Source organism: Ambystoma mexicanum, chromosome 5q (assembly GCF_040938575.1).
Source record: "Ambystoma mexicanum isolate Mex_15411 chromosome 5q, UKY_AmexF1_1, whole genome shotgun sequence".
NCBI classification, from domain to species: Eukaryota; Metazoa; Chordata; class Amphibia; order Caudata; family Ambystomatidae; genus Ambystoma; species Ambystoma mexicanum.
This window is the reverse complement of record NC_090933.1, coordinates 955,730,253-955,758,214: the sequence shown is the minus strand read 5'-3', so window position 1 is coordinate 955,758,214 and position 27,962 is coordinate 955,730,253. Positions and strand designations below refer to the sequence as shown.

The 27,962-nt window shown below is 41.3% G+C and overlaps 1 protein-coding gene across 1 annotated transcript in view; it reads left to right on the top strand.

Annotated features, from left to right (window-relative positions):
• Positions 1–27,467, top strand: part of LOC138498332 (dihydropyrimidinase-like) — a 469,519-nt gene extending 442,052 nt beyond the window's left edge. Inside the window, exons 8-9 of the mRNA XM_069622132.1 lie at positions 14,839–15,067; positions 26,973–27,467. Of these exons, the coding sequence (XP_069478233.1) occupies positions 14,839–15,067; positions 26,973–27,467 (724 nt within the window). The remainder of the gene's footprint in view (positions 1–14,838; positions 15,068–26,972) is intronic.
• Positions 27,468–27,962: the final 495 nt, after the last annotated feature.

Here is a 27,962-nt window from a genome sequence, read left to right as displayed (position 1 = left end):
AACTAAATTACAAAAAAGACTTCTCAATAAGTGAAATATCAACAGAAAGAACTTCTTAAGTATCTGCGGAGGTGAATGGAATCACACTACGAGCACAGAACCATATTTTAATGAAGAAGCGTACAAACAAAAGCAAACAAATACAATTGCCATACATAGCAGTGGTCGAGGTTATGAAAAAGTGAATAATACCATAATGGAACAAGAAGTACTCCTTACAAAAGTATGCCCTGAAAACTTAGAATTACCCCTCCATTCAACTGAATCAGAACGTCTAGTGTACAAATGGCCATGCACGTCAATGTGTCACATTCCCAAACAATGTTTCAAATCTTTACACCAATTCCTCAATAAATATGTAAAAAGCAAAGACAAAATCAAAATTAAATTACTGCAAAATATGGATATCTGTCCAGTGTGCAAGTACACAGGACTACAAGGACATTCATTGGCCTGCATTACAGGACCTACTTGTAAAACCACTTTCCATGATATCAAAAGGATATCAACACATCATTCAACTATAAGAAATCTAGTCTATAAACTCTACTATGCTAAAAGTCCTGCTTTAGCACTAGCAAAGTTAAATAACATCCTTCTACATGGTACAGCAAAAGACCTACTTGAAGAAATTCACTATATCCAGAAAAAATATTTTGGAAGTGAAAGCCATTTACATAATGAAAGAGCTTTAAAGCAATTACGCAACAATTCTACACATGGCAACCTTTTGCTAAACACATACAAAAAAGAAATACTAAAATTTAAAAGTACATCAGCTGAAGTACCAAACCATGTATGTGTATGTTGCCGTAGAACTTTTTATAAAAGTAACACAAACACTGTAGACGTATCATACAAAATAGAAGACAATAAAGATTCTAAATGGTTTGAATTAGCTCTCTACCTTGTAGCAGAAAACAAATACGAAATAACTGAGCCCTTAATACTTTGCAGTTACTGCACTACAAAACTTGACAACAACCAAACTCCTTCACTTGCTATCACAAATAATTTGGAATTATACCCAGTACCAAAACCCCTACAACAACTTAATTTACATGAGAGCATCATAATTCAAACAGTACACCCACTTCATGCAATAATACGCCTTAAACCAAAACAAGAAAAATTACCTCCCTCTGAATTGGTAAAAGGCATTCGTGGAAAAGTAGTTAATTTACCATTAGATCTAAAAGAAAATGTGCATACTCTAGGAGTGCAACGTCCTATGCAGCAATCTTTAATTATCTTAGTAAATGTAGTACCTACAAAAGACAAAAAAAATGGCAACAGCTGGTAGATTTATATAAAGTTAGACAAGCCTTCCAATATCTTAAAGAGAATAATGAATATTGCAAAGAAATTAATATTAAAGAAAACTTGAAATATACAACTGAAATAATTCAAGAAACACAAGAAGCTGGTCAATTTGAGCTACTAGATCCTGCTACAATATCAAATACTTTAGACCATTATACAATTCATCCTTTGCACTGTAATGACACCGTAGAAGATGTACTGGAAACTTACCAAATGCGTCAAACAAAAGGATCGCCAATCAGCATATGGGAAAAAAGTATAGAAGCACGTGCTTTTCCTCTACTCTTTCCTACTGGCAAAGGAGGAAGGTATGATGATAGACCTATTCAAATATCAGCTTCAGAATACCGCTCATTACGGATGTATATTGAAGATCCCAGATTTAGACAAAATGTGCAATACATATTCCACCTACTCTTTGAAAGTGAACTAGCAACTTTATGTTACGGAGTTGCACAAATATTAAAATCAGGATCACACTTTCAAAATATGACAGCTACACAATTATTAGAAAAAGTGCAACAAAAGGATGAGGTTTTACAATCAAATATTGCAAATCTATTAGCAAATATGCGTGGTACTAAAGAGTACTGGTTTCAACGTCATGGAGATGTACGTTGTATGATCAGAAACCTTGGCCCACCCACTTGGTTTGTTACATTAAGTTGTGCAGAATATGCATGGGAAGATTTACATGATTTCCTACGCATATCAAATAAAAACAAAACAAACATAGATATACTAACACCTGGAGAACTTTGTTCTTTGGATCCTGTTAATGTTTCAAGATATTTTCACCATCGCTTCATTGCTATGCTACATTTTATTTGTAATACAACTGTTCCTCCCCTTGGAGAAGTGCAACACTTCTTTTGGAGAAAAGAATACCAAGCCAGAGGAGCACCACATATCCACATGCTTTTATGGATGAAAGATGCTCCTAAATTTGGTCAAGACAGTGATGCCACTGTTTTACAGTTTATTGAAAAATATGTCACTTGTGAAATTCCGTCAGAAGCCACAAATAGTGATCTTCATGCACACATTTTACAATTTCAAAGACACAAATGTGGAAAATATTGTTGTCGCAAATACAAAAACAAAGGGAAATACTACACCAAAGGCCGATTTGGTTTCCCTAGACCAGTTACCAATACAGGTCAAGTGAACAACCTCATGTCTTCAGTTAGACATAGTGTTAAAGGTAAGTCACCTAAAAATACATATTACATAAAAAGAAAAGACGACGAAAAATATATCAATGATTATAATGCAATCATTGCCCACTTATGGAATGCAAACATAGATGTGCAGTACATTGCAGACAATTCTACTGCAGTTGCACGATATGTCACAGCATACTTAACTAAAGCAGAAAAGACAGAGCTCCAAGACCTCTGGAATGACCTGTCATCAGATAAAACAGTATCTCAGAAATTATACAGCTTGGGCATAAAAATGCTCACCCATAGAGAATGTGGATCATATGAAGCAGCTGATCGTTTAACTGGTACTGCATTGTATGGTAAATCTGAAAATATAGTATGTCTAAGTCTTGGTACAGCTAAATCTAGAAAAATAGTTTTAAAATAATATGAAGATATAGAAACAATAGCCAAACATGATCCCAACAGCCAAGACTTTTTAAAAAACAATTTATTGGACACATACTACCCAAACAGGAGTAATACTTTGGAAAACATGTGTCTATACCACATAGCCCAAAACTACACATACAAAAATAATGTGAAACCTGATGAGAAAAAAGGTAAATATAGAGTGAAGGCAGCTTAGTTAAACTCACTAAACCAAATTTAATTAATCATATCAAATTGTCATTAAATACTCCTCAACATAAAGAAGTATATTACATGTCCCTGCTACAACTCTTCAAACCATGGAGAAAAGAAGAACAATTACTAGATAACTATGACTCATATGAGGATGCTTTCAAAGCAAATGAAAGCACTATAACTGATGTAAACTTTACACAGTATAAAACAATGTTGCACAATGAACAGCAACACGAAGAAGAACTCCAAGCCCAACTAGATAAGGACACTCCTGACAGTAGTCAACGTTCTGTAACAGGAAGCCAAGAACCACTGGGAGAACCACTAATAATAAATGAGGCAGAATTAGCTATGATAGAAGTAGAAAACACCATGTGTCAGTATGAAGATAAGGAAGACTTAACTATACTACAATCAAAACTAAACAATGAGCAAAGTAGCATTTTTCAAGAAGTAAGAAAACAAATTGCACATGGTGTAAAACATGAAAATAAAGAATGTTCCTGCCATAATTATAAACCTATACTACTGTACGTCAGTGGTGAAGCTGGTTCTGGCAAAACATTCCTAATCAAAATCATTAGTAAGCTCCTTCAACAATTGACAAACAACAAACTGTCAGCTGTTGTCACTGCCCCCACAGGTTTAGCTGACTACAACATAGGTGGTGTTACATTACACTGATTACTACTATTACCAGTAGAACACCAGAACAAATTAGACTATTACAAACTTTCTGCAGAAGCTGAAATGCAATTACGCAGAGTATTGAAAGAAATGAAAATGCTACTAATAGATGAAGTGAGCATGGTCTCCAACCTGATGTTAGCTTTGATTCACCTCAGATTACAAGAAGTACTCAAAACAGACTATGAAGAGCTTTTTGCAGGAAAACACATTATTGTTTTTGGAGATCTGCTTCAATTAACACCAGTAAAAGGTGAGCCTATTTTTAAAACATTAGGACACAAACTCTGCCGTAAAACTGTTGGCAGCATTGGAAATGTCAACCTTTGGCAACATTTCCAATACAGAGAATTAACAGAAAACATGCAGCAATCTGCAGATCTCACTTATGCCAACATTTTAAAAAGTATCAGAGTTGGTATACTTTCTAAGAAGCAGAAGCAATATGGAAAACCCGGCACATTAATGCACTTTATGGCGATAATGCATGTGCTACAGATGTTATGGAACAATTAGCCCACAAAAATGTCAATTCTATGGCCTTAATGCCAACTCTTGCAAGCTGTTTCAAATTGAATGAAATCATGCTAAGTAAAGAAATGCAACCAATCATGGAAATTAGCGCCACAGACAAACTAGATGTACATGGTATGACACTACCCATGTGTGACCAAGCCACAACAAGACTAAATAGTTTAGAAAAATCAATCTCAAACACAGCAGGCTTAGAAAAGATATTAAAATTATCCTTAAATTGCAGAGTAATGCTTAAACGTAACCTTGACATGGACCAAGGACTAGTTAATGGAGCACTGGGTACAGTTGTTGGATTTCAAACATACCCACGCAACAACAAAATTCAGTTTGTCAATATACTCTTTGACAAACTTTCAGAAGTAAAAAGGATAGGACGCTCAACAGCTAGATTCCTTCTCTTCAAAGATATGTATGTACGCAGAGAACAATTTTCTCTAACTCTTGCATACGCAGTCACGATTCATAAATCACAAGGTCTTACCCTAGACAAAGCAATGATAGATATTGGTAACACAGTCTTTAAAGAAGGCATGAGCTATGTACCACTATCACGCTTACGTACACTTGACGGTCTATTTCTAATCAACTTTGATGCAAGAAAAATAAACGCTGATATTCCTTGCATTTTAGAATACAATAGACTTCGCTCACTATACACCCCCCACCTAAACACATATTCTGTTCCACAAAAAGTAAAACGTTATAAAAGAAAAATAAATCAAACAGAAATGCAACAGGATGTCACTGCAAATCCTCCAATGAGAGTAAAAGAAACTAATACTTCATCAAGTACCGCAAGCAAAAAAGAATCAATTAGGGAAAGTAAACCAGGTACTTCTTTAAAGAAGGAAGACAAACTCCAAAAAAAGCAGTTAGATACAGAACTGCCTGGACCATTTAAATTCTCAAATATAGTTGGTGTAAGATGCTACGCAAATGTAGCAATGAGTATTCTATTTCAATTACCACCCATTGTTGACAACATTTACTTACACAGTACAGACCCATTGTGTTTGCAAATGTTAGTACTTCACAGAAATGCAGCAAACAATCCTGACAACACGTATAGTGTTTATGGAATAAGACAACAATTGGACTACTGTGCTGGAATGGTGAAATTCACTATAAATTCACAGGAAGATCCACAAGAATTTCTAATGTACTCACTACAAGTACTGGAAAACAAAAACATACCTATAAATGAAATATTTCAGATTTCATACATGTGGAAACATACATGCACTCTCTGCAACAATGTGACACAAGAAGAAATCCCCAATGAACGCTTCATATATATATCAATACCAAATTATGAATCCATTCCATTTCAGCGACTTGTACAAAATGCAAAAATGGTAGATTATGCTCTACCTGCAATTCAGATAATCGCTCCACGTTAGTAATACAAACACATAGTAAATACATACTACTAATGCTTCTACGTTACAATGCAGATGGTACCAAAAACAACTGCAAGCTGACTGGATTCACACATGGTCAAATATCACTTGGTAAGAAAACCTTCACAACAATAGGTATAATCTACCACGCAGGAGCCACAACCAATTCAGGGCACTACACTGCATATATAAAAAAGAAATGTGGATGGTTTGAATGTAATGATAGTACCATTACTCTAAAGCAGAGATCACCAGGAAATCTTACAAACGCTTATTTGATGTTCTTAAAACCAAAATTTGATAACTAAACTGTATTTAAACCCTAAGTAAACTTGTGTTAAAAAAATATAAACTGTTAAAATACTCCAAAAGCTATCTAACTGCTCAAAGATTCTACAACAACTAATTAGATAAATGAATACCACTAAATTAGACCAAAGAATACACAGTTAGGATACGCCAATTGGTATCTAACTGTCCCAAAATCTAACAATATCCAAATAGATAAATCAATTCCACTAAAATATATCAAAAAAATAGACAGTTAGAATACGCCAATTGGTATCTAACTGCTCCAAAATTTTATAATATCAAAACAAATAAATAATATGTTACTGCTCCAAAAAAATACAACAAGCCAAAGTATAAAGCATTAGCCAGAAACAACAAGTGAACACTGAAAACAAACAAACAAATAAACTGTAGCATAACAGAAAAAGTTTTTTTTTTAATCCAACATGGATTTTTTTTTCTCCCACAGACCCAATGATTTTAGCAACAAATACCGAAACTGAGCAAATTGCACAGTACTCTGATTTGTATTCTACTAAATATGAGGGTCCAAAAAAAAAGTATATTGATTATACAATGTAATAAGTCCTTACAAAATACTAATACTAACATGCTATTTTCTTTTATCACAGAAAATAACAAGAAATACATGTACTCTGGTTACTAGACCAAACGGTAAGTATACAATAATAAGGAGAACCATAGCAGCATATCACATCCATAGTATCTAATACCTTTGTTCCTTATACATTTGTTTTCACCCAAAGTTATAAGCAAATATGAATGTGATATGCTGCAGTGGTTGTTGCCAGGGCATAGAGTCTTGGGTGCATGCACAAATGGCCATGCACCCAAATGGCCATGCACCCAAGACTCTATGCCCTGGCAACAACCACCGCAGCATAACACATCCATAGAGTCAAACATTTCAACTATGGTCTATGGAAACTTTTAATGTCCGCGGACATTATGAGTGTTCTTAGAACACTTTCAACTTGCCAGCGAACAATACGGACAGCGTTTTCAGGACACCCCCTACGAACATTTCAGAACAACGCGATAGTTCTTAGAACACTTTCAACTTGACAATGAACAATACGGACAGTGTCCTCAGGACACCCTCATTTTGTTTATTTGCGAACATTTCAGGACACTGCGAGTGTTCTTAGAACACATTCAACTTGACAACGAACAATACGGACAGTGTCCTCAGAACACCCCCATTTCGTTTATTTGCGAACATTTCAGGACACCATGAGTGTTCTAAGAACACATTCAACTTGACAGAGAACAATACGAACAGCATCTTCAGGACACCCCGTACGAACATTTCAGAACAACGCGAGAGTTCTTAGAACACATTCAACTTGACAGAGAACAATACGGACAGCGTCCTCAGGACACCCCCATTTTGTTTATTTGCGAACATTTCAGGACACTGCGAGTGTTCTTAGAACACATTCAACTTGCCAGCGAACAATACGGACTACGCCTTCAGGACACCCTCTACGAACATTCCACGACACCGGGAGTGTTCTTAGAAACGTCTTCAGAACACCCCCATTTTGTTTATTTGCGAACATTTCAGGACACCGCGAGTGTTCTTAGAACACATTCAACTTGACAGAGAACAATACGGACAGCATCTTCAGGACACCCCCTACGAACATTCCCCAGACACCGCAAGTGTTCTTAGAAGCGTCTTCAGAACACCACCATCTTGTTTATTTACGAACATTTCAGGACACCGCGAGTGTTCTTAGAACACATTCAACTTGACAGAGAACAATACGAACAGCGTCCTCAGGACACCCCCATTTTGTTTATTTGCGAACATTTCAGGACACCGCGAGTGTTCTTAGAACACATTCAACTTGTCAGCCACAACCCCCATTCCATTCATATTTGCGAACATTTCAGGACACAGCAAGTGTTCTTAGAACAGTTTCAGTTTGCTTGCGAACAAAACGGACACATATTGAGTCCTCAGAACACCCCCCATTCAGTTCATTTGGAACATTTCAGAACACCCATGATGTCCGCAGACAAATCAAACACAAAAAGAACGTCTAACACATAAAAAACACAACTTTCATCCTACCTCATACACTCCCACCCTCCCCAAACACTCCTACACACCAACACACTCTACTAAATACAAATTTTGAACAAAGTTTCACCACGCTGTCTGCGGACGACCGCGAATCCAAGATGGCGGGCGCTACCCAAAATCTGACGCGCTTCACGCTCCACCCCGTCCAATCAGCGAACACGTTGCATGTCCGCGAACATCACGCAAGCCGATTGGCCAATCAGGACACTGTCCGCGGAGCGAACGGGGAAGTGTGTCCGCAGACCGAACACAGATATCACTAATTTTTTTTTACCTACTTTTTGGTCATTTTATAAAAAACCTTTGGACGCATTTTCACCAAATTTGCAAAAGCACGCTTTCGGGACCAAGCCGCTGCTCCTGGTCCAAATTTGGTGAAAATCCGTCCAGCGGTTTGGGCTGTAGACGCGACCATTCAGTCTATGGGAAAAAAAAAAGTTTTGGGACCCCCCTACAACTTTGCCCCCCCTGGACGAATCCTCACCAAACTTTGCAAAAAAATCCAGAGTGACCCAAATACTTTTTTTGCAAAGTTTGGTGAGGATCCATCCAGGGTGAGCGAAGTTATAAGCCGGCCAAAAAGTGCTCTTCCTATGGAAACAGCAACTTAACCATAACTACATGTAATATATATATACACACACACACACAGTTAAATAGCCTACAATTTGGATTATCTAAATTCAACTTCTTTTTGTTATGTGTCATCCTTTTTTGTTATGGGTTATCCCCCCACATCCCCTTCCCTAGCCGTTGACCCTTCCTCCTTTCATTGTACCCCAACCCCATAAACACAATAAACAAACACACATATACATATGTTAGCAATAGTGTGGGAACCCCTCTTCTGAGAATGGACATTGCCAAATAGCCTGTTCTATGGGTATCCGGAGGGTCTACAACCATGTTTTAGCCCACTGTAACTTTCCCAGAGGAGAAATAACTATTTGCAAATCAGTCTGGTACCACCTACCTGGACAGTCCCGCACCGAAATATAGGCAATTCTTGTTTGGCCTCATCAGTGAGGTGAAGCTGTGATTCTCTAATAAGAGCATGTTATTTGGTCATTTTCATTCTCAGTGGAGGGGCGCTTTCACCTTTGCTAATTTGGGGTTTAACCCTACGTTACACAAGTTAATTCCCTTGCTCACTGTGCAGAGAGAATCAGAGCTTCACATCACTGTTGAGGCCGAAAAAGGCAGAAATTTGTGCCTGGCTTTACTGTTGGTACCCTTGTTCAGAAGATAATTGCCTAGCATTGTAGTGGTAGACTAACCAATGGGGTGTGACCAAGCTGAAATACAAAAGAGTATTTCTCCACTGTGCAAGTTACAGTGAGATAAAACATGGTAACAGTTTGCATTGTTCTGCAAAGTCAGGCCTTTCATCCCTGCATTGCGTTTCATAACTGTTCTCCAAGTCCTTGTAATTTTCCACTTAGACAGTGGCAACACCCTAGTAACAGGAGTCCACGATGCCCGTGTGTCCTCTCGGAAAACTGTCTATCATACTACAATGGGCCATATCACAGAAATAAGAAAATATGAATGCAGCCAACATCATCAACAAAGCAGTCACAACCAAAACACCACTTTATGTGGCCCAAGAAACATTCTATCTTTTCAGACCAACACACCATCATAAGCCACAACATCGCCAGGCTGGAAACTAAGAACTGCAACAGGCAAAAATACAGAAAACATGTACACTGTCTCTGGAACAAGTTACCAATGCAGATAAGACTGACTCCCTTCAACATGCATTTCAGGATGTGCCTGAAGATCCTGCACATCAAAGAACATCTTAACAATCACTGGTCATGCCACTCAACCTTTCTCCCCCTCTGGAGACTCCCCCACTCCTCAGTTTCTCCTACCCATCACATATACTCTGCTACCCCAGAACACTTCTTGTAACCGCTGAATGCATCTCCTTTGTACGGTGCTCCGTTGCTTCCCAGCTAGGTTCGTGTTACTAAGTGAAGAAATCGATTGAAGAAAATTGATTTTTGAAAAGACTGATTTAGAAAGACCGATCGGAGACCGCTCTGAGTGGTCTTTCTAAATCGAACTGTCAGCCCCTGCGATGCACACGATTTAACAAAAAGTCCCACCAGTGTGGAAGGGGTGGGAATGAGGCAGGTGGGGAATCAGATTCAAGGGGAGAGGGGTTGGGTTGGGAGTCATGTAATGTCATATGTCTGCACATTGAGGACCACCCAGCCGAAATATATTGTTTTTTTGTGTGTTTGGTCTTCAATTTGCGGAAATATCACATAGAAGTAGGTTTGCACATTAAGAATCACATACAAAACTGCATGTGGATATTTCTCCTCTGTGAATGGTACAGTGAATTGAACATGGTTATAAGACCTTCCTGAGTTGGAAACAATCCTTGTAAACGGCTATTTGAGCCATGTTCATTCTCAGTAGAGTGGCTCCACATTCTCATATGTACAATACTTTGTAAACCATTGTAAATCAAAGGATTCTTTTCTGGCTTATACAAAGTGCCTTTAAGCACTACCTTGGGGACATCTTTGGAACTTTTAAGGTAATTACTGGGTATTAATGGCAAAACTATTGGGTTTTCCAATGCCTGTTTCTGTTGTAGTTTTATATGCCGTAACTTCAGTAAGTGTTTGTTCACCCAAACCTAATTACCTGCCCCAGAGAAGGTAGTATAGATGGCCCGAAAACACCTATGAAATCCAGTTTACACTCTTTGGACTCAGTGTAATTATATGCTGCCAAAGAGGGTTCCATGTTTTGGTCATAGCACAGGCTTGATCACTTCGTACCCACATTGGTTTTTAAATAGACAACTACATTGATTGTGAGCTCTTTACATCTCTTCCGTGTGTCTCCAGCAGTTTGTTCTTCTCCCCCTCTGACACAGCCTAGGGGAACATAATAGTGTTGCATATCAAATTCCGTTATTCTACTTACCAAAGACTCTATCTGTTCAACCACCATAGAGTACATTTTATTGACAAGTGTCATTTCTGCAGCTTCTGTTACCCTATGTGTGTCTGGGTATCAATAAAATAAACTGCTCTGATCAACCCACAAGAGAAATGAGTACACAATCACGCATTCATACATTAGAGCGCCCACTCAATCCCATATTGCTTGTATTTTGTAAGCACCCCCTCTGTTAAAGGTATGCAACATCTGTTCCTTGATCCCATTTATTTTAGGTTTTATTATTGAATTTCGGTTGGAGACGTAATAAAGAGAGCTTTTGGAAAGTTGCATGTCTCAGCCCCATTCCTCCAGTTGTTTCTTAAGAACACTTAAGGCCTTATCGCAAATTAGGAGGTAACGTTAAAACAGACACTTTATTATATTGAAATACTAGCTGTTGCCCACAGCTTCGCTCGTTTGGATTTTGGAATTTGGTACAATTGTTTTTAAAAGACACATGAGTTTTTTGTTCACACTGTACAAAATATAATTTACAGGTTGGTGTCTTAACATAATAAGCAATGTTTATTGCAGCCATTAGTCGGGGCATATTGGCTACAAAAAATCAGTGGTTCTTCCTACAGGTGCTAGGATTACCAGAGAGTTAGGTGAGCTCCCTTTGGAACAGGCCACGTAAAACTGAACATTTGAGAAGCAGTCTTCCATTAGCTCAATTCACGCTACCTTTAACCCCTTAACTGCTGATCTTTATTCGAGTCTATGCAAAAAGGACAAGCATTCTCGTCCTTAGCACTTAAGGGCTTATAGTCTGCTGCTGAGATTTGTTGATGGTCATGGCGAAACAAACCTTTAAGGGGAACTGAAGTCTTTAGATTTCAAATGGATATTCTGAAGGTATTGTAAGTATTTTTGGTATGAACACAGACTCCCCCTTGCCAGAACCGGCAAGCACCGTAGCCATAATCACATTTCTGTGGAGAACTTTCACTCGCAATCTGGTGCCATTACAGAGCTTAAGTGGGCTGAGGTTCTGCAATAACATCACAGGTGCTACAACTTTGAGAAGAAGTTTGTGTTCGGGAAGACCAGGAGGATTTAAAGGGTTCAAGAACTCAACAGGGTAGTGGACTTCGTCATTACTTTGAACCACTGAGTTTACAGATTTGTACTCCATTTGGACTCCTCCAAATGAATTAATAAGTATCATATTGATTACGGCAGCCGTTAAAATGGCACGCTCATGGCACGCTCATGTAACCATTCCCCAGATTTCGCCATTCGATATTTTAAATGAGGGTACATTTTTGGATGTGAGGTCTGCTAAGGAATTGACGACTGTGTCTAGGTTGAAAGGGATGACAATTTTGCACTCAAATACGGTATACTCTCCATTACCAATTTTAAGAAGCAGTTTGGAGAACTGACCTGCAGACGCACCCTTTTGCAAATTCTATCTCCCTTAACTGGATTTTCAAAAAAAAGTAAATCATGTATTTCTCTATTTTTGAAGACAAATCTAAATACCAATGTCCACGTCTGCAACATCTTCGGTTTTTGAGATATAGGTATTCTCATAAAGACATTCCCCCACCCCCTTTTTGCACCTTAGGGACGGAATTTCTGAAAATCGTTCCTTAGTAGGTGCCTATATTAAGAAAATAATTTGCCTTCCAAATTGCACGTTCTTAGGTCAAACGGGATGAGCTGGGCGTTGATAAGTCAGTCAAAAATAAACCCCCATTTTTCGCACTCTTAGGGATGGAATTTCCTAAAATCCTTCCTTAGTCGGTGCCTACGTCATGAAAACAATGTACCTTCCAAATTTCATGTTCGTAGGTCAAACGGTTTGAGCTGGGCATTGTTAGTCATTCTCCCCCCCCCTTTTCACCTCCTTAGGGACGGAATTTACCCCAAATCTTTCCTTAGTGTGGATGCATATGCCATGAAAACAAAACAATGTACCTTCCAAATTTCACGTTCCTTGGTGAAACGGCTTGAGCTGGGCGTTGATGAGGTAGTCACTCAGTCGGTCAGGACTTCTTCTTATATATATATATATATATATATATATATATATATTTACCTCTTGTGGCATTGTAAGGGAATATCATTGATGGAAAAAATCCATCGTACTGGAGGATAGCACAGGAGAAACGTGCTTGTCTTTGAAGCAAGACAATGCAGAGCAACACATATTCGAATTCTGGTTCTGGCTTAGAGACTGGTCTCCAGTATTAAGTGAGTTAAATTAATACTATCAGTTAAAGGTCCTCTAATGTTTACTTCCACCCCAGAGGTGACGGACAAAATTGTAAAAAGACCCCAGAAATGTTTTAAAGTTGTTTTTCTGTACCATGGAGAAAAGCACATGCAGTTCCCTTCAAACGGGAAACAAACCTTAATGAAAGTTCTCACTGCAATGGAGGCATGCCCACCCCCTTTCTATGTAATGCATAAACCAGTCAGAAACTGATCCTGTTGAGCTTTAAGAAAGAACATTAGTTTTAAGGGTATAGAAAAACATATAGAACGTGCTATTTCAGGAATACCTCTAGCACCATTCCAGCAATTTGACTAAAGTTACTAAGGGGGGTGCAGTAAAATTGTCATTAGGTGGATTTAGAAAAATACCTCTGGCAGTAGTGGCGCCTTCCTCCGTCGCTATTCCTGTAAAATACTCCACTCAGCTTGTAATGAGACCCACAGCACCAGATAAACAAAAAGACATTTTTGTTGGTTCTCCTGCCAGAAAATGTATCAGAACTGTGCCCTTTTCCTGCTGTCTGTAGAGTACTATTACTATGCTGGTCAGCCAATGTCTACAATACAGCTGCCGCCCTAAACGGGGCATCATGTTTAACAAAATAATAGCACATGTTTGCGGTTTAATACACATTCATAAATCCCCCAGAACTGTATACATTATCTCAGTCTGATTGGATTAATAAAAACATATTGACCACATGTTTACAGCAATGAACGTTACTTGTTCTTGCAAATTGTGAATGTAAACAATGTCAACTGAGTTTAGAGGACATCTCACAGCTCAGAGTTCATACCTATTTACTATTTCCATTTTTTTGTGTTTAACATCTACTTGCAGAAATGTCTGCAACAGGCAGCTTCAAATAAGAAATGATCATTTAAAAGAGCACACTACCTCTGTCTATAGCTGTGTCCATTTGTGAACTTGCAGGCCCCTGTAAATTGGACTCGATGGTTTATATGAACGGTTGCATATATATGAATCATTTACTATTTATGTATACTATCTCTACAGCCCCAGACTCCGCTACAGTATCGCTACATTATCTGGCATATCATTCTGAAGATTATTTCCTCTTAGAAAGTGCATTCATTTTTTCGTTTTAATGAAAGTGCTTTATATTGTGGCCACAGACAGACTATGAAGCATCTAGCGTATTGTAAATTATGTTTTGGTTTCCAATTGTGTGCTACCTGTTGTAAAATTCCATAATATGTATGTTTTACTCAGGAACTTACCGAACCTTGGACAGCACTTTGACATTCTCTGGTGCAGTGCAATGGTTGGTTACCCTCAAAATTAAACTACAGAGTAATCATGCAGTAGTATAGAGATTTGTTCTGCGCTGCACCATTTCAGAACTGGGGCGTTCTGATTGTTGGGGCTCTGTTTATGGCTACATTCCCAAATAGTTTCCTGAATTACATTGCATGTTTTATATGTAGAGGCAGCTGTTGAAAGGACATGGCGCAAGTATGATCTGTTCTATGTCTTCCCCAGGACCATCTCTGCCAAAACTCACCATCAAGCCGTTAACGTCAACGTATTTGAGGGAATGGTTTGCCACGGAGTGCCCCTGGTCACTATCTCAAGAGGCAAAGTAGTGTATGAGCGAGGAGTCTTGCACGCTGAGGCGGGGCATGGCAGATACATTCCCCGTCCGCCATTCCCTGAATATGCCTACAAGCGAATCCACCAACGAGACGAGGTCAGTTGCACACATTTACCTGTATACTTGCATGTCTGTCCCTGGACACACTGATCACTAGAGGGCTAAATTCATTCCTTTTTTAAGGGGACAAACAAGGGAGAACTCCTGGTAACTCTGTCCCCGTTTTCCTTTTATGACCCCCCTTCCTCTATTTCCCTGTTCCCACATGAAAATAAAGATGATGTTGTAGCACCGATGCCTTTACACTGATGCTAAGGCATTCCACGACCCTAACATTGCTGTAAGGGCATGTTACCGATGTTGCAGATTATTCATGTATTTCAGAGTTTATTTCATCCATCCTGTGTTTGTGTCACATGCATTCAGATGGTGCTCATCTCTTGTGTCTCTACTATAACAACGCCGTGCATATCCCTGTTGCGCTAGCCTTGGTTAGCTGATCTGTGCCTCCTAAATGATGTCAGCACTGAAGACTGAACATCTCATACTTTCACTGCCATCAATTGTCCCCATTAGTTTCAACTCGAATTGAGCTTTTGGTTTATTCAGTTGCTATCAACTAATGAATTGTGTGGGGCCGAGCAGGAGGCGAATGCCAGTCTACTTAGAACCATACATGCGTTTTGCAGGAGAAGGCCAAAACCCTGAGAAACACAATTGCATTTTGTAGGTGAAGGAGAAATTCAAATAACTGAAATGTCAATGCGCATTTAGTAGGCAGAGCACATTCCAAAGCAGGGAGAACCCTACCTGTTTTTAGTAGGTGGAGGAGAAAGACATAGCACTGAGAACACAAGGTGCATACAGCAAGCATAGGAGAAAGCCAAAGTACTGAGAAACCCACATGCTTTTAGTAGGTGGAGGAGAAAGCCAAAGCGCTGAGAACACAAGGTGCATACAGCAAGCATAGGAGAAAGTCAAAGTACTGAGAAACCCACATGCTTTTAGTAGGTGGGGGAAAAGACAAAAGCACTAAGAACCCTTTGTTCATTAAGTAGGTGTAACAGAATGCCAAAACACTAAGAACAAACATACATTTAGTAGGAAGAGGAGATGAGCAAAGCATTTAGAGTCACATATGCTTTTAGTAAGCGGTTTGAGAAGGCCAAAGCACTGATAAACCAATGTGGATTTAATAGGTGAAGAAAAAGGCTAAAGCATTGTGGACCCCAAGTACAGTACGTTTTTTTAAATTTTATTTGCATTTGTTAAGCGCACTTGCAGCCCGTGGGCTTCGAGGCGCTGTTACAGGAATATGTAAGAACTTTTGATTAAGGTTACAGATGTCTATTAGTTACCGGAGGCATAGACAGTGTGCGATACAGAGAAAAACAAGGTCATACAGAGAAAACCAAGTAAGCTTGGGAGATAGAAAAAGCACTGAGAACCCCATCTGCATTTAGGATGAACGGGCCAAAACACTGAGATAACAACATGCGTTTAGTATGCTGACAAGACCAAAGCACTGAAAATCCAGATTTATAATTTTGCATTTTCTTATTAAAGTGTTGTTTGGTTAAATAAACCTTTTAACACTGCATATATAAAAACAGTTCATTACACATCACCATATTATTTCATATACTATTTCAACAATAAATTAATGCACATAACGAATCTCATTACCTATAAAAACCATACAAACATGTTAAAAAGGAAATAAATTATCAACCTCTTAAAAAATAAAGCAATTTTGTTTAGAACTTTCCATTCATTTACTAAGCAGCATCCAATCCAACCTGTCCACAATTTTGCACCAAATATTATGCATAGTGAAATTTAAAATTGGACTACTCCCTAAATATAAAAGACCCCAGGTTTGATCAGACTTAAAATTGCCCAATTGAAAACTCAAATTGTAATATGCTTTGAAATAAAAGTCCCGTATTTTTTGACAATTTGTAAGATCTCTCTGAGTTTCCACCTCTTTATCTTTCCTGGTAGGGAATATTCCTCCATGTACCTGTCCTGGAACGCATAGGTAATAGGTCGAATTCAATTGCATTATGAATCTTCTTACCTTAGTATTGTAATAGGTTGCGCCTCTGTTCACACATACAAACCTTTAAGAACCGAGAATCGGACCCTCTGCAGCAGAGCCCTCGCAGGACAAGGCTGCGATGTTGTGTGACACAGGTGCACATGAGACGCTACCCATCGATACGTAATACGTTGCACCTGCGTCCACGCATCCAAACCTTTAGAACCGAGGATCGGACCCTCTGCAGCAAAGCCTTCGCAGTACAAGGCTGTGGTGTTGTTCGACGCAGGAGTTTGGTGACAAAGGGGTAGCAGTGTAGAGGGCAAGCGTGCAGTGTAGCCGTCGACCATCAGAGACTGTACGGTAAGAAAGGTGCGTGAAGGGGGCACAGCCACTACTGTCTGCTACTGTCAGCTAAACTTCCCGCCCTTTGTGCGTACTACCACCTAACCATCTGATGTAATCATCCGCTGTCTCTGCGCAACCCTAGGCTATCCCCTCCAGCGGTTCGCTGTACTTTGTGTTTTGAGTCCTTTCTCTAAGTCCCCTCATTTGTGGTTACTATTGTATTGTGATCTGTGTCCCTTAGGCTCTCTCCCATTCTCCAGGTCCCCCCTCAACTGTGGTTACTGTTTTACTATGATCTGTGTCCCACCAGGCTCCCTCCTTCTCTCTATATCCCCCCTCAACTGTGGTTACTGTTGTTCTGTGAACTGTCCCCACTAGGCTCCCTCCGACTCCCTATGACCCCACTCCACTGGGGGTAGCATTTGTACTGTTGAGTGTACCTGTCTGCCCCTTCTGTGTGTTCCCTACTGTGTGATTTCCCCCCCTCTGAACATCCTCCATTACGCAGTGCTGGGCTGTGCATCTCTCCTCTCTCTTTTGCTCCTTGCTCCTCCTACTTCCTCCTTGCACCCTATATGGTATTATATGATATGATGGGTTATTTATAACATGCTTAATACCCACAGGTTTCTAAGCGCGGACCCGAGGATTGAACCTGTGCTGCTCCATGTCGTCTTGCGTCCAAAGTGAGCACTTTGCCACTGAGCTATCCTCCCCTATCGTCTCTAACTGCTACGCTATCTCCTATCCTATCCCTCTCACTAAGTCGGGAAGGAAGAAGTTCAAGAGGGGCATCCTGGTCTCAAACTCAGGCCTCCCTATTGCTGATACCTACATCAGTGCTTTCTCCAGACAGACTCTTACCGACATCTAATTTGTCGTTCCCTCTCCAGACCTATGAACCCCTCAAATGGTTTCTCTTCTCTATCCTTTTTTATTAATGTCTATCTGAATGGCACCATTTGGTCCAGGGCCCTCAGCCCAATCTCCTCATTTTCGATAGGCGTCACCCGCGTCTTATCAACTTCCTTCCTTCTCCTGCTACTCCTACCAGCACTTTGCTGGCTCCTCCCCGACCTTCTTCTTCTGCTGCCTCTCTGGGCACCCTCCTCCTCCTCTCTGGCTACTTTGCCACCTCCTTCTACCACCTCTGCCCACTCTCAGGCCCCTCTACCACTTCCACAGGGCATACTTCAAGCCTGTACCCCTCCACAGAAGTCTTTCAAATGTGGCAACCTGCTCCACGTCACTACTCTCAACTCTTGCTCTGCTGTCAAACACTCCTCTGACATCTGCCACCTCCTTGAAGAACTTGACCTGGATGTACTTGCTCTCACTGAGATGGGTCCTCGGCCATATCTGTCACAAGTTTTTACACTCTCTTCCATGATAGCTACAAGATCCTCTCCGAGCCCAGTGCCAACCGTCCCAGAGGTGGAGTAGCTCTGATCTTTCCGGAGTAGATCCCTGCCTCTTTCATTCCTACGCAGGCCTACTCCTCCTTTGAACGCCTGGTCTGCAGGCTCTATATCTGTCTTGGCGTCTTTCTGACTGTGGCTACCATCTACAGGCCACATGGCCTGGTCGCCCTCTTCATCTTATAGTGGGCTGACCTCTCCTCTTCTCTCCTTGCCTCTACCTCTCATCTTCTCCTCCTCTGAGACATCAGCATCCACCTGGATGCATCTAATCCCTCGTCGGGGGTCTTCCGCAACCTCTAAGACTCTCTCTTTCCAGTGTACCCTTTGGCCCCACACACTCTGCCGGCATACCTTGGATGTTCTCATCTCCTCAAACCTCCCCCTCTCAAACCCATTCACCACTCCTCTCTCTTAGACTGACCACTTTCTGCTCTCCTCTCTTCTGAAGCTCTCTGTCCCCAGCCCTGCCACCTACCGTCTCTCTCATTCGGCCCATCGAGCATGTGACGGTAGATGCCTTTGCTGCTACTTTCTCTGTTCCTCCTATGCCTGTGGCTGCCTCACACTCTGACACAGCCTTCTCTAACCTGCATCTTTCTATCTCCAACATGCTGGAATACCTTGCCCCTGTCATGAGAATCTGTTTGAAGCCTACCTCCAAGTGCAACTCTTGGTACCACTCCGACCTCACCACCCTGAAACGCAAGTGTAGGGAGGCTGAGAGGAAGTGGAGGGAATAGGGTGCATCCTCTGACAGACTGGCCTGCTGCCTGCTCCAAATGCAATACTCTCTGTCCTGTCCAAGAAGAGAGCCCACATCCCAGCCTGCAACTCTGCAGCCTCTAACAATATGGATTAACTCTTTAATATCTGCAAGTAGTTGGCCAATCCTTCGGTAGTCTCCACCAATCCTATTCCCTCCCAGCCCCTCTGTACAGCTCCGGCTTCTCACTTCACCACTAAAACTCAGGACATCCTGTCCTCTGTCTCTTCTTCTTCTCCCTCTACCTCTCTTGCCCCTCTCTGACTGCCTCTCCCTCTCATCCTCCTTTCTCCTCTTTCTCTCTGATTACACCTGATGATGTTTCTAGATAAGTCCGATCTATGATAGTGTCATCCAAACAGCTGCTCCCCTGCTCCTCCAGAATCATCAAGGAAAACATTGACACCCTCCCTCCAGCCTTGGCCGATTTCTGCAATCACTCTTTGCCACTGGAACTTTCCCCTCTCTCCTCAATAACTCCCTTGTGCCCCCCCCCATTAAAAAGCCTTCTTCCGATACTAACTGTCTGCCAAACTATCACCCGATCTCTATCACTCCTTTCCTTGGCAATCTCCTGGAAAAGCTGGCCATCTCCCAGCTTACTCTGCACAGTGAATCTGCTCCACGACCACCAGTCTGGCTTCTAAGCAGCCAGCAGCACGGAACCTGCTCTCCTGAACACCCGTGAAGATCTTTCCACTAATCTCGATTCAAGCCTTCATTCTATCCTCATCCTCCTTGACCTTTCCTCTGCTTTTGACATGGTCAATCATGCCATATTGATCAATCGACTCTGTGAGAACCTTGGCATCATAGATCAGGCCCTGGAGTGGTTGACCTCCTTCCTCCTGGACCGACCTCCCAGGTCCAACTTGGGTCCTTTATCTCCACCACCCCTCTCTCCACATGTGGTGTTCCCCAGGGCTCTAACCTCTCACTCTGACTCTTCAATATCTACTTGGCCCCTTTGGCCCACCTTATCTCTATCTTCTCCTCTAACTCAGTGTTATGCGGATGACACTCAGCTCTCTTTCAGGCTCCCCTCAGCCTCCTCTCCTCTCTCGCTCATTCCTGACTCTCTATCCATGATTCAGGAATGATGCACCTCCAATGATCTCTGCCTTAATGCCAGTAAGACTGAGATCCTTCTCATAGGGACCCCTACTCACTCTGGCCACCCTCCTTCAGCCCTCTTCTTTCATCTTCCTGTGAGGCAAAAAACATTAGTGTCATCTTCGTCTCCACTCTCTACTTTTCTTCTCACATCACGGACCTTGCCAAGAAGGCCCACTACCAGCTGCACCTCCTCAGAGGTATTCTTCATTTTCTCACTTGCCCCCAGAAGCTCACTGTCTCCAGAGCCCTGGTTCTCTCTAGGCTAGGCTACTGCAACAGCCTCTTTCTCAATCTGCCTTCCTCTACTCTCAGCCCTCTGCAACGAATCCAAAACAGGACAGCAAGACTTGTCCTTGGCCTCAAGCCCAGGGACCGTATCTCTCCAGCCCTGAATTCTCTCGGCTGACTCCCAGTGGCTGCAAGGATCAAGTTCAAGACCCTCTGCATTGTCCACAAGGCTTTCTGGGGCCAGGGCCTGCACTACACACAACTCTCTCTTTCAAAACACCTTCTCAAGCCCTTCACTCAGCCACCTCTAACTCTCTGAGGGTCAGGTGCTTCTCAAGCCAGGGAATGGGGCATAGATCTCTCTCCTTGGCAGGTGCCTCCCTCTGGAATGGCCTCATTGCACCTCTCAAAACTTGAGCCGGACCACCTGAAGTTCCGAAAGCAGCTCAAGACCTTTCTTTTCGTCTCTGCTTTCTCTCCCTCCCCTGTTTTGTCCTCCCTCTGTCTTCCTTCCCTTGTCTTGTCGCGCCTAGAAACACTTGTTTAAAGGGACATTATAATTGACTTATCTTAAGATATGAACAAGGTGAGTCCAATGAAAAACTTTGTAATATATATAATTTAAATGTGATTTGCTGATTCAGAATGGAAAGGTTATTATTTATTTCCCATATCCTGGGTAATTTCTTTTGTCTTTGGTTACACCAATGACATGTTAACATCCATTTCTATAACAAATGCAATCTCATAAAAAAACACAACAATCTCCTTTTACCACTGTTCCAGAGCTTTTAGGCAGGGATATTGTGTTAATAACTCAAAAGAATTGGCCAACTAGGAACCATCATTTTTTGGAGTCAAAACATTTACATAAAAACTTCCTGACCGGATTTTCTTTTGAGAGCTTAGAGTTATAATTCCCAATTCGCAACATATTGCTTCAAGAGGTGTAGCCTTAGGTAAAGCTAGAGTTCTTCGCAACAATCTACCTTCTATATTTGTAAAGATCTCTGTACCACACAGTATACTGGGAAAAAAACTGGTTTTGTACAACTTCAATATACCCTTAATTGAAAATCCACCTTTTTATCTAACAAAATTTCGGATACCATTACATTTCTTTTCAGTCTTCAGACACATAGGGCCCAAACTCTGATAGTGTTAGAGATGTAGATCCCTAAATAAATATATGATCTCACTATCTCAATTGGCTCATTCTCAATTTTCCAAACAAATTCCGTTTCTTTTTGTTCCTTTGAGAAAATTTTCAGAATTCTTTTTCTGCACATTAAGTATAAGGCTATTTTCCACCGAAAATCCATATACATTTAGTAGGCAGAGTTGAAGGCCAAAGCACTAAAAGGCGAATGTGAATTTTGTAGGCACAGGGGAAGACCAAAGCATGACAACCCCAGATGCATTTAATAGACAGACTAGGAGGCCTACTCACTGGCTGGAAAACCCCACATGTGTTTAGTCAAGGAACACCAAAGAGCTAAAGATCCAACATGCATTTAACAGACAATGGTGAAGACCAACGCATGACAAATCCAATATATATATATATTTAGCAGGCAAGGGAGAAGACCAAACTACTGAAAACGCAACATGAATTTAGTAGGCACAGGAAATGAACAGGAAACAAAGATCCACAAGTGCATTTAGTAGCTTGAGTAAAAGGCTACAACACTGATAACCCCAGGTGCATTTAGCAGGTGGAGACGAATTCCACAATACTTAGAACGCCATGGGCATTTAGTAAACATAGGAGATGGACAGTGTACAGTTAGTAGAAGGGCAAAGCACTGAGAGTCCCATATGTTGCCAGATGAATTGCTTATTGAAGAACATAGGTTAATTGAATTAACATGTCTGATTTTCCTGCAGTACTAAAACAGGGTAGGGGATGGTGTGGAGGTCAGGTAAGAACTACACCTGGGTGTTTTTCATCTGCTACAGCAGCAAATGCTTGCATTGGAGAAGACCAGATAGTATGAGGGTCTCTATGCCAGTTATGCTGGTCAATTAGTAGCAGCAGGTCTCTTCCACTGCAAAGAACAGGAACATATGGTTCAAGTGAATCTGGTGCAGCATGAGGAAATGTACTGTACATTTAATTGAAGAAGCAGCTTTGTACTTGCCACAGTCACCAGAGGATCGGGTTCAGGGGGAGGAATAAGTTGAGCCCCCACAAACCGAGGTACACGAGGGAGAATAGATGACATGAGCTCAGCATGATGTGATAAATCTATGGATGAGGAACAAGAAGTAATTCCAACACATTTGCTGCCAAAGACAAAGAAGAACAGGACAAAGATTATGCTCCCTTGCCTGATTCAAGAATGAGAGACAGACACCTCTTCTTTAACACTACCAAAAGGCAGAACACGAGGGGGCAAGCATTGACACACCCATGAAATTGTTAAGTTCAAGCAGTGTGCACAGGAATAAAGCTTAAGACACTCTGCCCGCACCAGTGCAGAGGCTTTTCCAAAACAGTGTGAATAAATACATGCTAGTGGTAGCAAAACATCGCAGTCTGCCACGTCATGCTCGGTGAACAGCACATGCACAGCATCCACTGCAAAGTACACTAAACAGACCATAAGAAACCCTAAGAAGAGCAAAAGGTAGGAGCTATCTAAGCCCTCCCACAAAATCAGATATGTGGAGGTGTTTTACAGGGAAAAAGCTACAAGCACATCTTGCCTCCTGTCGTACATACACAATGGGCCTCATTACAACCTTGGTGCTAAGTGCACCAACTTTACCACCATGGTGTAAACTCCGTTTACACCATGGTGGATGGCGGATTTACCGCCCCATTCCAAGGTGAGTGGGGCGGTAAATCCCCATTTCCCATTTTCCCTTCCCCATTCCCATTTTTGCCCCATAGGGCATAATGGGAGTGGGGAAGGCGCTAATTACGCCGCCGTAAATTACGGCGGCGTAATTAGCACCATGGCAGGTTAGCGCCATGGATTTTAACGCCTGCTAACAGCAGGCGTTAAAATCAGAATCAGGCGTTAAGGGTTAACGGTGGTGTTAACCCTTAACGCCTGAGTTGTAATGAGGCCCAATATGTGTGTTACAAGGGCAGCCGGCTACCAATTTGCTCACCTCTCCCCTGTGGGCCCAGATGAGATACCATTGTCTGCATGTTTGGACAAAAGAAAGGGGTCTGGGTTGCCTTTCAGCTCTCAACGGATGGTAATATGGACATGTGCACCACCATACCCCATCATTACACTGGAGAACCTTGCTGTGCTGATTCACAAATTTTCACAAGCCCTCTCGGAACACCATATTTACCTGCTGATACTACAGCACAATTCAAATCCCCCTCATTGTGCAAGCTAACCATTACTGAAGCTTTTGAGCATGTCATAAAATATCAAAAGAGGCACTAAATCCTCTGTTTATTCAGAGATAAACTTGATGTAATTTTGGAAATAGATTTACTGTCCTATTGCTTTGTATACACAAGGGCTTCAGATGGCTTCTAGCCCTCTTTGATCCCTGTTAGGAATTTCTGATCATGCCTTGGGATCATGTTATGGAAGCAGTGTGAATGGCACTGGACTAATAAGAGAACAAGAAAGTCAATTGAGAAATTGACATGTGGTACAGTGATCAAAGCACATATTTAATGGCTATGAGCAGACTTATATTTGAATCTCGGATAGCGCCACTTTAGTTTTTAATTGTTTACTTGTTTATAAATTCATTTGATTTGAACTAGAACTGATGTGATTTTAAATTGTATTTGCTGTGCATTTTTAGACAGTTTTTAGCCAGAACCTGAGTAGGGCTAGCACAAGCTGCCCAGTTTAATTATTTTAGTCACTTCGAAAGGCACGATTGGAAGCAGAGTAGGTTTCTACTCGGCATGCACCTCAGCCACCCCATAACTACAATCCCCAGCAGGATTGTAGTTCCGGAAAACCACTTTACTACAAACCCGATGTGTACGGGTCGGCACAGTCAGTCGCAGTCCGTTGCAAGGACCTGCTGCCAACCTCCCTGCAACGCCAACATGGGTAGCTCAGAAGTACTGGGGAAATTGAAGCAGAGCGGAAAAGATCACTTTGCCATTCCGCTGCAAGCTCGTTGCTACGCAAGGTCGGACCATGTCAGCAGCCTCTGCACTCACGTGGCTCCACTTAGGATTTGTGTCCCTCCAGAACGAGGCTACAAGAGCCCATTTCTGTAACGAGAAATCTGACCTCTGACCAGAGGGTGCACCAGGTAGAGAACATTATGGCACAAAACATTATAAGATTAGACACACCTTCTGACAATCCCCCACCACATGAAGCACTGTCGAAATTCGCATTGTCCACTCTGGCTCCTGAGTGTATACTCCCTAGCTCAAATAAAGCTTCATCACCACCACCTTGGAGGTTACTAATTATATTGTACACAACAACATAGATATTTGTACTATATCGGAAAGTTGGGGTTCAGAGTCCGCAGAGCCCAGCCTTAACCTAGCAATTCCTATGGACTTCCCCGACTTAAAACACCTTCTCGCTTTATTATCGTGGGAGATTTCAACCATTTGTTAGGCAACACAGGATATTCCCATGCTCTGCTGCTACAACAATCATTATCGGATCTAGGCTTTGTCCAACAAGTAACGGTAACCACCCACGAACAAGGTCACACTTTGGACTGGTTAACAACGCTTGATACTACTTGCTGTGAAGTGGATATCTCACCATGCCCATGGTCAGACCACTTTCTAATACACTTTTCTCTATCTGTTCCGTTTCCCCTCAAATTGAAAAATCTTACCAATGAGCATAAGGTCTCACGCTATTTAAACATCTTACACTGGATAACATTTTGCCATTACTAGATAATAAAATAATGTTTACGCTGGACACTACCCTTCAATGCATGCCGGCTAATTTAGCCTTCAATATGACCAATATTTCCAACACACTAGCCCCTTCAGGCAAAAGAAACAGAAGAAAAATGAGTTGAAAAGTCAACCATCCTTTACAGCTGAACAGTTGAATTTTAAGGCATCTGTACTTAAGGTTTTCCATCAAAGGAAATCAGCTATAACCCCCGCACTTCTGCAATCCTATAAATGCTTCGTAAAGGATTATGAAGTAGCAATACCCAAGTCCAAATGTAACATTCACAATACAAGAATAGCCAATGCAGCCTCAGACACCAGGGAAATCTTTAAAATCCTTAAAGAACAAGAGGCAGTACCCCTTCCTCCGGACCAACTGGAGACCAGAGATGCCGCTTGGTGCCAGAAAATTCAAAATGGCATGAATAATACACTTTTAGGAATAACAACAGGGATGCGGGAAAGAAAGAATGACTTATTTACGAATGCTACTTTTGAACGTCTGAAGTCTAGTCAAGGTCAATCCATGATAACCCAATTTGAATTTCAGCCTGTCACAGAGGAGACTATTCAGCAAGTCATTGATAAACTAAAATCTTCTTGGTGCGAAGGTGATTCTTGTGCCTCATTAATAATAAAAATCATGCCCCTCCCTCTTATAAAGGCAATCTGCACATTTGTAAAGGCCTCACTGCGCGAAGAAATGGTACCTGATGACCTTAAACAAACAATGTTCACGCCCATCTTAAAAAAAGTAGGACTAGATATAGACAATCGACTAAACTATCATCCGATTTCGAACACTCATTTTCTGTTAATAATGTTAGATAAGGTTGCCTATGGCCAAAATCTCTGAGCATTTAAATCTACACCCGATCTTGAATGACCATCAATTGGGATTCAGATGAGGTTTCGGAACCAAAACTTAACTTTTGGAACTTAAATCCAATCTGCTGGAGCACATTGATAGAGGATCCCTTTCCTTGCTTGTATCGCTCGATCAGTCTGCAGCATTCAACCTCGTCGACCACTCAATCTTGATGTCCAGACTTTCTAAGGTTGCAAACCTTTCTCCTCTTTCTGTATCATGGATCGCATAATTTCTTAAGAACAGGGTCAGTAGAATTTGTTCTGAAATAGCAGAGGTCTTACCTATCCCAGTCCTCTTCGGGGTACCGCAGGGTGCCAGTACCTCACCATGTCACTATAATATTTTAATGACCCCGTTTTTCTCTAAGCTAGAGGCAGAGGGAATGATGTTCAGTAACTACGTAGACGACACCCAATGTGTCGTCCTGCTCTCGGGTGTCCGAACTAGAACTAGAACTGAACTAGAACTGAACAGAATATTTGAAATAATCGAACATTGGATGCTTAATAATAAACTAGCGCTCAACAAAAGTAAAACTGAGCTAATGATCGTGGGCAGCATGGCCGCCATAAAAAAGTTGGACATACGTTACTGCTCCTTTAGGCTAGGAGCTGACCTCATTGCACCAGTTCTTAAGCTAAAGATTCAGGGTGCAATCCTCAACCAGTCCTTATCTATGGGTCCTCACGTCAGTAGCATAGTTTCAGCCGCAGTGTATTATATCAAACTGCTCCATCATCTTAAGCCACTCATATCCCAGGCCAGTGCTGAGACTATTGATAGAGCCATCATCGGTGCAAAAATTGATTATTGTGGAAGTTTATTGGTGGGCATTAGTACTTATGACATGCACAGACTATAGATTATGCAGATAGAGCATTAAGAGCAGTTCTGGGCCTCGCAAGTAGAGACCATGGAATGAGCGCAAGGCGATTGCTTCATTGGTTGCCAATAGAAGCACATGTTACCTACAGAATTTTAATGATTACCTTCAAGTGCAGACTGGAGCGAATGCCAACATACTTGCAGAACTTTATCTTAGACAAAGCTAATGGTAGAGAGCTAAGATCCAGTGGGCAGAATGTACTCTCCCTTCCAAGAAGTAGAACCGCAAAAGCCCAGAAGGGAGCATTTCATTTGATAGCCCCCAAACTCTGGAACAGTCTGCCAAAAGACCTAAGATTCCAGAACTCCTTGATAGTCGTTAAGAAAGAGCTGAATACCTAACTTCTTGCTTAATGGCCGCTACCACTTCCTAATCTTCACTTGCATTTTCTCACACTCATCATGTGATAACTGCTATCTGTTAATGTGTCTGTAAATGTCCAGCGCCTTCATGCCTGATGGTCCACAGCGC